We start from the raw sequence: 12,392 nt of genomic DNA on the forward strand, positions 1-12,392 counted from the left end.
CTTTTCTTTATCTTTTTTTTTTTACACGTTCGTCTTAGCGTAATCTTTCGTACGGAAGATTACGATAACGCAAACGTACGATTAGCCTGGGTTAGCTTTATGATTCGAAGTAAACATTCAGGGTGTTGGAACTGAGCCCAAAATTCAGGGTGTTGGAACAAAGCCCCCTTTCCAATGAAGCGCTAGCCACTTGTGGTGCTAAATGACTTGTAAACGACCTGATTTTTTTATTTGTATACGTTCATGTTAGCGTAATCTTTCGTACGGAAGATTACGCTAACACGAACGTACGATTAGCCTGCGTTAGCTTCATGTTTACGTTAAACATTCATGGTAAACATTCAGGGTGTTGGAACGGATTAAAACGATTTACGTTATTTTTAATGGGAAAATCGATTCCAGTGATTGAACAAATCGGTTCTCGAACAGGGTTCTGGAACGGATTATGGTAGAGAACCGAGGTTCCACTGTATTTCTCTGGTTGATTAACGATGGTCAAGAAATGCAACCACAGTAGGTGCGCATCGAGCGACACCTGGCTTTGGCGATATCTAGTGGACATATTCAAAACTGCAAGTAATCGTTTGCCAAATTTTTCTCTTGTACTTTTCTCAGCTTTGTCCCGTGGGAGACAAAAAATGAAGTGGCAGGCCACAATTTGCCCACGGGCCATGAGTTTATCACAATTGATCTATTCAGTTTATATTTGCACTTAAACCACATTTTTCCTTTGACTATGATATTTGGAAGTGCTGGCAATATGACTTCTTAGGTAGGGTTGGTGGGTGGTTGGGTGGATCCCTTAACAACTAAGGTTGTAGGGGTACCATTTCTTGTGGTGTGTCTTGGGCAGGTACAGCCTGGTGACGCTTATCCCGGGGATGTTTTGCGACTGTGCTAACCACTGCACTACGAAAACATGACTTGTTACGTAACAAAATACATCAAAAAATGCTTGACTTTGCATACATTGGAGCATCCAGTTATGTTTCATTTGCACTTTCAGTCAAAACCAGAAAATGTCAACAATAAGTTCCCATTATGGCCCAGAACCGGGCATAGAGAATAAAAGTGAGCAGCTTGGAAGGCAGTGTTTTCCGTGTAAGCCCCACTACTGCCATCTTATCGGCTCAATCCTCTCATCGTCATTCAAATCTCCCCCTCACGTCGTGGTCGTATTTAAATATCTCCCTCCTCCCAGTCCACCACGTTTCTAATGCTAATTATTTAAACCCACTTTTCGCTCCATCCCTTCTATCCAGCAGCCAGTTATTCAAATCCCTCCCTTCAAACTCAGCCCAGTTAAACGGTGCTTGACTCGAGGCCTGATCCTAGGATAATTTCTAGAAAAAAGGCTAAAACTCTTTCCCACTGCTGGCTTTTCTTGGCCTTCATCATCTTTTCACAACAAACTGTGTTGACCATTCTCTATTTGAATTCAAAAAGTTTATTTGTTCAGATAACAGCATTGTTAATCAAGCGTAGACGAGTGTTAGAACTCAGCCACATGAAATGAAACAAAACTGGAGGAGAACATACAAATAGTGTGTATTATTTTACTTTCCGGTTATATAAATCCTACTAGTGTACATATGAAGAGAGGAAAGTAGCATGGGAACATGACTTTAGAAGAAATGTGCTGGCCTGTTTGGGTCACTGTCCGCAGTGTTAAGTAAGTTCCGAGAGCCAATAGTAACACTATTGTAGCGATCATTGGGGCATCACTTTTAGAGGTAAGATCTTAAGCCCGAATCCGAGCCAAACCTGACTCAAATTTCAGTCCGGGTTGCATACTTGTCAACCTGTACGTTTTTGCCGTACAAAGTCAAAGGAGTTCGAGTTGTGTAGTGAAAGGAAGTCCGTCTTTTTTTAGAGAACCGGCTTTTTCGGCTCAACTCATTAAAGAGAGCCGGCACTCAAACGTCTCACTTGCTTTGATGCATTATATTACGAATTATTATGTTGTATAAAGAAGTTAGTGTAGTGGGATTGTGGACGCGTTCTTAAGGATGGGCTGGGCACACGTATGATGCGGCAGGGGCAAACCAGTGAAAAATGTCGGGCCCTGCTGTTGAACAAAAAAGTGTGTTGTGTCACCCTGACCCGAGTGACATGGCCGCTTTCTGGTGTCCCGTTTCATCTGGAGGGATGAAAGCATGACCAACTTGGGTGCCTAACTTGTTAGGGTGTTTGGGCAATTGGGTTGGCCATGGTCCAAAAATATTTGTGTGGTTTTGCTATTTTTTTCCCTTTTATTTTCTTTGTTATTGTATGTGTGTGTCTTGCTGTCGGTCACCCCTCTTGAGGGATATGACCAAGGTAGACCGACAATAATAAATAGGGTACGTTTTTTCATACAAAAAAAAGACGCTAACATCATAGTGTGCTGAGGCGTTTTGAGGCATTGAATAATTTAGGCCATGGGAGACTAGTTTGCAACAAAAAAACAGAAGTCACCTCATCACAACACTTAGTGTGCTAAACTCTTGCAATGTCAATTTAAATAACTCCTTCTGGTCTCTGTCTATTATTCACCAGTCATTGTTCTTCTTTGTCTCGCTGCTTCTCTCTCTTAAAGTGCCGCAATATATTCACAAGGACATACTGCTGCTGCGGTTTATCGCCGAATTTTCAACCTGTTAAACAGACGGTCAACTCTTCAAAAGAACCTGTCATTGGTGGAAAATTGTCAGGTAATGTAACCTCTGCAGACACAGAAAAATGAAAAATGTGAATTTCTATCCAGTCTTGTTTAACTTAGATTTCGCTATAAAAGACAGGCTTTAACTTGTTACATAAGTCACCTCTCCTTCTCCCGAGTCCCCACAAATAGATATGAAATCTCAGGTCATACTTTTATACCCACTGGCCTGGGTCGGGTTGGGCTGGATTTTTTTAGGCCCAATCTTACCACAGATTGCTATCCTAAAACAAGGTCCTGGCGCATCAGTTTTACTACATCTTAATGTTAAGCATTTTGAATAATTCCTTTTCCCCTCAGCAGAAGTGGGCAAGTGTTTTGAGTCACTGGCCACATTGGGTTGAAATACAGGGTGTTTCAAAAAATAGCTTTGAGGTGTAAAAATCTGAGAAAATACATGATTAAGGAAAATTAACTAGAAAAATATTAATATTAAAGATCATCAGATTTATTCTTCCAAATATGAATGCAAAAGCATGTGGATTTTGTGAACAATTTCACAAATGTCATGTCGGTGATCCAGCTCCAGCCGAACTCGGTGAAGCATATCTTGGGTAACAGTCTCCAGCAGATTATTATATGTTTTTTTTCATTATAAATGTTTGCATTTTTGGCACGTTCCATTCAGGCCAAAATTTAAAAAACCTACAAAAAATTGGAGATACGTTTTTTTTTGTTTGGAATAGCAAAAATCCATTTTGTTTACCTCATGCAATAGATAAAGGTTGATACTTTTACATTTTGAAAACAATAGTTGCACTTAATTAGTCTTATTTTTCGGAAACACAAATTAATTTCTCTTGATTCCAAACAATGAGTTCGCACAAAACTATCGCTAGTTAGCGATCACCAAATAAGAACATTATTTCCGTGCGATAATGGCTTTACTAACATCTGATAAATTTGTAGGAAATATTAACGGAAAAATTCTGGATTTTAGAGAAATATCGTATGGAATAATGGCCTTATAGTATTCACTACGTCTATTATCGCATACTAGGTGTGTAAGTAGTTAAGGCCATTATCTCATGATAACAGTTAAATTATGGAAATTAGAACATTAAAAATTAAAAAGTTAATCAGATAACAAAGAACTTAGATGGTATTCCTACCGCTCATGTTTAAAAAAAAATAAAAATCTTCAGTCGTGCCTTTTTCGCATGAGTTTGAGAAATTTTAATCAGATTGGCTCAAAATTAAAGCTGAGTAATAAATTTTCTTCCCGTTGAAAGCACTGACTTTAATAATGTGCACTAAAAAACTCTAAATGCAATACAGCCAGCCCAGTTTTTTCCGATGAATTTGATAAATATCTTGATGAATATTTTGTTATATAAAATAAATACATGTTAGAAATAGCAACTAAAGACAAAAAGTAGCAGATTATTTGAATGATATGGGCACCAGAGACAAGACTGCCACCGAATAATAACATTGTCATTTGTACATCATTTTTAAAACATTTGATACATATTATATCAAATGTTTTAAAAATTATTAAATCTTTGACATTTTTGTTTGGCAGGATGAAAAAGCCTGACGGGCGGCATGAGGCCCATGGGCCATTGCTTTCCCACCCCTTCCCTATGGCCATTGAACACAATTGCACACATCTCGTTCATTTATCTGATTCTGTGAAGAGGTTCCGGATCACAGGTGAGTAAAATAACAAAGCTTCTCAAAGCACCTAACATGTCCAAATCACCACTTTTTTTTACAAATGCAACAATGGAATAAGAGCATTTGTTTGAATAACTGTGTCATTTGGACTATAAACAGAAATAAAGGCAATTTCAGATTGAATTGTGAGTCTGTTCATATGCTTTATCCCTTTATTTATTTTTCCTTACTTGAATGTGTTGTTGAAGGAGAGTTTTCAGTCATCAATTAGAAAACATAAAATCATAAAACCATCATATGTTTCTTGAGTGCAAGGTGCTACTTCAAAATTGACTTGAAATAGTTTTCTTATATAAGGCTCACCGGACTATAAGACGGGTTCATTTGAACATACTATTGTGGCTAAGGTTGCATAAAAACTCATCCGAAAGTATGGAAACATAGTTTATAGAACATAAACTCATTAAAAAAAATCTTATTCCACAACTAAAATAGATCTACTCATAGATAGTTATCAAAAGGGTTTATTCTGATTTAGACACCTGCAAAGGAGATTGCATGAGGTACACATTTGTTATTTACACTATTATTCGTCACTGTTGTTCTTTGTTTTTGACTATTATGCACCGTTTACCTCAATGATACTATCACTACAATAATATTGCTATACAAATAAACATGACTTGAGTTGACTTGCTTTTCTTTGATTTAAGGCGGAAATTGATTTTTGTAGCATAAGTGATTTGAAACAAAGAAAGGGCTCAAAGGTGGGTTTTGAGAAAAGATTTGGAATTTGGCATTGTGAGGGGTTTTTGTTCAGTCATGCCCTGTTCTCCAAGCCAATTCAAAATCCATTTGATGTCTTCTCTCCTTATTTTGAGTGTATAAGAAACTATAAACTTGACAGTAAATTTCATTGTGATTATGCATTTGAAGTAATATTACCATATTTTCCAGCCAAAAAGGTACACTGGATTTGAGACTCATTTCTGGCAATGTTTTTTTTATTTGTCAGGTGAACCTTATTGTGTGGAAAATATGGTCAGATGTATAGAAAAATATTGGAGTAAAACTAGGGTATTTCTTCGTGCGTAACATTTTTCTTACGCAAAAAAAGAACTCAAAGTTTGGGTCCGCGTTATACACAAGGTATTAAGGTGTTATATCATTATATCTGTGCAATGATAGATAAAAACATCACACAAAACATTGTATGCAACGAGAATCAAACCCGAAATGTGGCGTGGAGAGCATCAAACTACCACCAAAAAATCTGTGACACATGAAAAGGCATTTGATTTTATCTAATTATCACACTTTTTTTAGTCATGGAACTAGAGACGAATGTTGGTGAATGGAGAAAAGAGAAAGTCGTCCAGAAAGATATGAATACATGTGAAAAAGCAAGACAAGAGAAGCAACTCTGGTCTATTTGATAATGAATCAGACTTTGAAGGACATTGAATATGTAAAGTTTGCATTTTATGTTGGTTTTGTGTTCATAGATTTAGACGTTAATAAATTATTTCAATCATGCCTGCACACATTTAACAACCTCTACCACTAGAAATGCCTAGCAAAACAAAACATTGCACCGATTTTTTAGGAGTGCGTGTTATACACGAGTGCTCGTTATACAATAATAAATAGGGTACGTTTTTTCATACAAAAAAGAGCACACACCTTGGTATTCTTGTCCTGGGGTGTAAGCCTTGGGGTTACCCGTAATCTGGAGGGTGAGCAGCACCTCGCCTCCACCTTCAACCACCCCAACTCCATCCATCTCGGCATGATGAGTGCACAGGAAGAAAAAGGGGTTGAACCGGGGGTAAAAGCTTGCAGGGGAAACCCCAAAGTCCACACTGCTGCTCCCCAGAACCAGGGCCAGCAGGGCGAAGCCGAAGGCGAGAGAGGCCCACGCCGCGGCCATCTGCCCTCCAAGAGTGAGGGTGAGCGCGTGGATTTGAGGAGGGTGCTGAATGAATGGAAGAAAGGGTGATGCAGCTTGCTGGATTCCAGGCAGAAGCTTTGAGGAGTCCAGTAAAAAGTCCCAAAGTGTGTGCAAGAGTGTGTGTGCTGCGAGATTTGTTTCTAAGTGTGGAAGAACCAGAGTTCTTCTGCAGCTTCGTCTCCCTGTCCTACCTTCACTCAGGGAGTTGAAAGCTTGGGCTGAGCTGTCCTGCTCCAGCGTTTTAAATACCTCAACCCCCTCCCCGTGGCGCTTCTCCCTCTCTCCTCCCTCTTCGCGCTTGCCTCGCTCCGATACCAGCTCTTTGCTGTTAGAGCTCCAAGAGACGGCCTCCGCTCTCCTCCTCCCTTCTCTCTAGTGGCTATCACTCCAGCTTTTCCTTAAGATCTTCCTAGTTTCGTGTTCTTCTCTCAACAGTGTGCTCAGGCTCACGAGAGCGCTGCTTCGACTCAAATTGTAACTCTTGCTAAAGACCGAAGGTCTCGATGAAGCACAATGTGTTTAACCCAACCCTTGTGTTTGGGTCTCCACGGACCTGTTTTGGATTTTAATTTCATGCAAAAACGATCTAGTGTACATTTGTTTATTGCATCAATGCTTCTTGACTATCAGGAATGTCCAATTTTAACAAAATAAAGTAAACACAAAATATTTCACTGCATTATATAAGACTCAATTTGAAATTGTTACATTTGAATTGTTGGCTCAGTTTGGACCGGGTTATAAAATCAAAATTATAGAACTCTATTTACAGATTTCAATAATTCTGCAAATTTGAAATCAGTCGTGGACTGTCTGTCCTCAACTCAGTGACAGTCGCTTTTTCCAGAATACCTCCACACAAACAAGACATCTCCAGATATGTGGGGACAATTCAGTATTGAGCTGGTAATTTACAGAGTGCACATATTTGATTTGTAATAAGTAAAAATGAAAAGAGAATTCACAGTGAAATAAGCTCTAGATCAAATTTTGTTTGATAATGAGGATGCGGAATTAGAGAAGCATAGTAATGCAAATGAGTTTCTAGTTCTTCCACATATATTTTTACCATCCATCCATCCATTTTCTGCACCCCTTATCCTCAGTAGGATCACGGGGGTGCTGGAGCCTATCTCAGCTATCATCGGGCAGTGGGCAGGGGACACCCTGAACTGGTTGCCAGCCAGTCGCAGGGCACAAAGAGATGGACAACTCATGGGAGAGAACATGCAAACCTTGCATAGTATGAATAGTAGCTGGAATTGTACCCATGACCTCAGAACTGTGCCACAGACGCGCTAACCACTCAGCTGCCGTTCCACCCATACTTTTACTATTTTGTTTTTTATTAATGTGTTCGGAACAAGTACTTGATCTTGGTCCTCTTAGGCTGTTGTTCGGCCTTGCAAATTCATATTTTTCATTTAGATGATTTGTTTTGTGTTAACGTGTTCTTTACCTGTTTTATTTGTGTTAAAGTTCTATTGCTAAAAACTAATTTTTAGCCTTTAAATTAAATATGTACAGGGTTCTCGTTTGCCCGCATCCCTGCGTCTTAGACGCATAATTTTTGCTGGGGACGCATTGTGTCAAATCAACGTGCGTTCCCGGGACGCAACTTTTTTGACACGAAATTGTCATTATCATTTTTTAACAAAGATTTACCGCACTCCAAACTTTTCGCCAGGCAGATCAGCCATTGTTGTTTTGGTCTCGCGGTTCGAGTTTTCGTCCACGCGGCGATCTCGAGTTCGAGTTGTGTAGTGAAAGTCCGTCTCTTTTTAGAGTACCGGCTTTTTCGGCTCAATTCATCAAAGAGAGCCGGTTTCAAACGGCTCACTTGCTTTGATGCATTATTTTACGAATGATTATGTTGTATAAAGAAGTTAAGAAAAAAAGAAAGTATAAAAGGAGAAAATGAAACAGACAGGTTTGTGGTGATCCCTTTTAATCAGTATATTACCAACAATAATTTAATGCAGAAAATTAATTAATAATTTGAATAATAAAATGTATTATTCTACTTCTATATTATATTTGTATGTGTTTTTTTCCTTCTACAGTGAACGTCCAAGCGACTTCATTTTTGAACTTTTTTATAATAAACCTCATTCATGTCGAGCAACTCAGTGTCTCACAACAAAATATTCATTAACAATATATATGATATAAGGAGGCAGCACGGCGGCACAGTGGTTAGCGTGTGTGCGGCACAGTTCTGAAGTCGTGGGAACCTCCTGCGTGGGTTCAAATCCAGCTCCCGGCCTTACTGTGCGGAGTTTGTATGTTCTCCCCGTGCTTGCGTGGGTTTCCTCCGGGCCGGTCCAAATTGTCCCATAGATCTCTGTTGGGACCCATAGATTTTTGAGTCCCCGGGATCCATCACTTTTCAGAGGTAAAATGAACACTGTATGGATGGGTCGAAACCAATCTTAACATGTTATTATAGTTCTCATCTCATCTCTCATCTTATTAGCTGCACCGCTTATCCTCAGTAGGGTCGCAGGGGTGCTGGAGCCCATCCCAGCAATCATCGGGCAGTGGGCAGGTGACACCCTGAACTGGTTGCCAGCCAATCGCAGGGCACACGGGGACTGACAACTCACTCGCTCATTCACACCTAGGGACAATTTGGACCGGCCAATTCACCTGAAATGCATGTTTTTGGAATGTGGGAGGAAACCGGAGTGCCCGGAGTAAACCCACGCAAGCACGGGGAGAACATACAAACTCCGCACAGGAAGTCTAGAGCTGGATTTGAACCCACGCAGGTGGTTCCCATGATTTGAACTGTGCCGCACATGCGCTAACCACTGCGCCGCTGTACTTAATAATATTAAAATAAAATGAAATAAATACTAATAATTATTAAGCACATGTGTTGCAATACCTCTCTGTAAGCCTGGGAACAGAAAAAAAAAATTATTTATTTGTATAATTCTCTTGAGGTTTACTCTACAATTTGGTTTATTTGAACTTGGGAGTTATACTGCCAGAGAAAAAGCGCAGGGACCTACCCAAAAAAAAGGGAAAAAAATATATTCATTTGTATTGAAGCCTTAAAAGAAAACCAAAATGGATGACGTATTATTGTTTTTTTAGTGAATTTTAGAGACGATTTAAGACACGGGCTGCCATTGACCCGCTAGCATAGGGCATGTTACAGTACCTGAAAACTAACACAAGAGGAGAGATAAGTCTAACCAGCCTGATGGTTTTCCCACTTCTATCTGCTATCTATTCTTTCCCTTTGTCTTTTTGCCAGTCCACCAAACCGTCTGCTACTCTCCCACCCTCTATTTTTGCCTCCTAAGATCCCTCCCGATTTTCAATCTCCTGCTTTTCCAACCTCTCCATCTCTCCTCCCATTCTCTGCAATACTACAGTATGCTTTTTCCTTTTCCCGTTCTGTTGCAGCTTGGGTTTTCCTTCCATCAGGATCTCCTTTTCCATGGGATTCTCCAACATATCTAACCCCCTTTCAGATGAAGCCATCGCCCCAGTACAGACTCCAGCCATTATGCAGCTTTGTAACCCCTACTGGGTCTGACTGAGAAAATGCACGGATACAGTGCATCTACCCTTCAGCTTTTTAATCCTCACAAGCCCCAAATGAGGACACAACAATCCGTTCTGTTAAAACCCATGAACAAAATTCATACTTATTTCAAAAATTATTAAAGCACCCATTTTAAAAGTTTTCAACAACAAAATCCAGTTAGTGTTAAATTATGGGTTGAATGGAAATAATGTTTGATTTTTTTGCACTCTTGGATCAATTAATAAATACCATTTCCGATCAGTGGTGGGACTAACGTGTTAAAGAAATACATTCCTGAAATGCAAATCATTTGGAGGTGTTTATTCATATATTTATTTCTGCAGTATTGGTCACTCATACACAATGTTTCAAAACAAATTTCAATTGAAATTTTGGTAAAGGTCTAACTGAAATTAATTTGTAAAACCAAGATTTGAATATACTTCAAAGCATAACTAACGTGTTTCACAAGGGTTACCAAAGCTGTACGCCACTCACACAGTACCCACTGTAGCTGTATTTGCTGTCAACCGTTAATCAACCACAGAACATTGACAAAACCCATACCAATGTTATTTTACTTATAATTAAAGTGACAAATGCGCTGTTAAAGGCAATATTATTTTTTTCTTTTATTGAAAAAACACCTTGGTGTATTTGAAGGAGTTTAAAAAAAAGCTTTAGCACCTTTCTTTAATGGATATGATATCTGACCGCAATGTTCCAATGTTATTGTTTAAAAAAAAAAGAGACTATTAAATCATTAAATCAGTTATTAAATCAGTTCAAATCTTTAATCCTTGAGTCATAATTTAATTGTGAGCCTCCCAAAAGACCTCAAGCCCTACAGCTAAAATATACTTTTTAATGCCATTAATTTACTAGTCCGGCCCCCGTGTCGGTGATTTTTCCACCATGTGGTCCCTGAGCTTATATGTTTTACAGTGACTAATATTAAATGATCCGTGAACTGTCTGTAAAATCATGTCAGCAGACGCTAGCTTTGATTTTGGTAAACGTAAACAAATACACAAAGAAACAAGTTGCACACGCACTTGAGCTGGCTGTGTCATGTCCAAACAGACCGACAAACCCTGAACAGGAGTGCATTCAGGCCAGCTTTCAAATGGCTGAACCCCCACGCAGTACACCGCGCAAGAGCTAACGGAGGCTAAATGCAAAAGCCATCTCAAACAAACTGTAACCTTGTCTTTGTCTGTTTCTAATTGCTTGACAAAATTGATTTTATTTTTCTCGATTTAAGTGAAACAATTCACCTGCCAGACGATTTGCCTCTCCTCCCCTAATGCATACCAGTAGTGGTATATAAACACAGTCGAAGATCAGCAGGGAGAAAATGTTTATAAAGCCTTACTCAATAGTTTTTCCGATTATCGGGAAACTAAATGTGTCAATAACCCACTCAGGGTGATAGGGAAGCAAAGTACAGAAACACAGAAAAGCAGCGGTTCTTTTTCCAAAAGTGCGAGGGGGCTGACGTTTCCGTAAACGCAAGCAGTTGGAAGGCCAGTCCTAAAATTCATCAAGTAGTACTTGTGATCTGTAATGGCAGGCGTAAGTTTGATACACTGAAATAAAAAAAGGCTGAGACAAGAGTGCCTGAGATGTAACATGGAAGACAACAAACTGCTACAGAGCAAAGGAGACAGTGTTTTGTGACAAGGGAGAGTCACAGTAGGAGGGAAATTGAACCCAGAAGTGAGTGACAAAATAAGGTAAGGTTGAGAGAGATAGAAATGTGAGAGGAAGAGAAAGAAAGAGAGAGGGGTAGGAGCATGAGAGAAAGAGAAAGACAGAGAGAGAGAGAGAGAGAGAGAGAGAGAGAGAGAGAGAGAGAGAGAGAGAGAGAGAGAGAGAGAGAGAGAGAGAGAGAGAGAGAGAGAGAAGAGATAAAGCAGTTCAGCAACATAGCAAAAGAAAGCATTGCAGAGAAGCACAAAAGAGTGTGCTACCAATTCAAAACTTTGCTCAAATCAGATATTAAGCAGCGACAGTGACAAGTAGCTTAGGTTCCTGCAAGGCGTTAACTTTTCCAAGGTTGTATATACTTGCAGATGTCCAACAAGGTCATTCAGATGGAACGGTCTGCTGAGACTGAGGAGAAAGGTGAACGGTTATCTATCACAACCAGCCCTTCCTTCATCATTAAGCACTTTTAATTAAGTTCCTGGCAGACTTATTTAAGAGCTCATTCTGGAAGTTTTTAATGAAGCGCGGCAACTATCTTTTTTCCAGGGATGCCGTCATCCTTTAAAGAAGAATGAAGACAACCAGGTAAAATAATATTCAAAATTATTGTTTACCACATAAGTTCAATCTGATGTACATTTGGGAACCAAACCGATGTTGAAATAATTCTAAAAAAAATCTTTCGAAAGACATGAGCACAGTATTGTAATATCAAACCGTAATATAGGGTCTGTTGTAGCAATAAGCCCAAGGCAATGAAACCTGATATGTAACAGTCACAGATGTATGTGTCAAGTCAAGTCACATTGCAAAATTCCCAGATCTTAAGCCAACATGAGGGCAAGGAAAAACGCTAAAACCTGACCATG

The 12,392-nt window shown here is 39.4% G+C and overlaps 1 protein-coding gene across 1 annotated transcript in view; it reads right to left on the minus strand.

The window, feature by feature from the left end:
* Positions 1 to 6,465, minus strand: part of reln (reelin) — a 179,772-nt gene extending 173,307 nt beyond the window's left edge. Inside the window, exon 1 of the mRNA XM_088339951.1 lies at positions 6,005 to 6,465. Within this exon, the coding sequence (XP_088196077.1) occupies positions 6,005 to 6,251 (247 nt within the window). The 5' untranslated portion in view covers positions 6,252 to 6,465. The remainder of the gene's footprint in view (positions 1 to 6,004) is intronic.
* Between the last annotated feature and the right edge of the window lie 5,927 nt (positions 6,466 to 12,392).

Source organism: Urocampus carinirostris, chromosome 7 (genome assembly GCF_059441175.1).
Source record: "Urocampus carinirostris isolate Australia breed hairy pipefish chromosome 7, RoL_Ucar_1.0, whole genome shotgun sequence".
Taxonomy (NCBI): Eukaryota; Metazoa; Chordata; class Actinopteri; order Syngnathiformes; family Syngnathidae; genus Urocampus; species Urocampus carinirostris.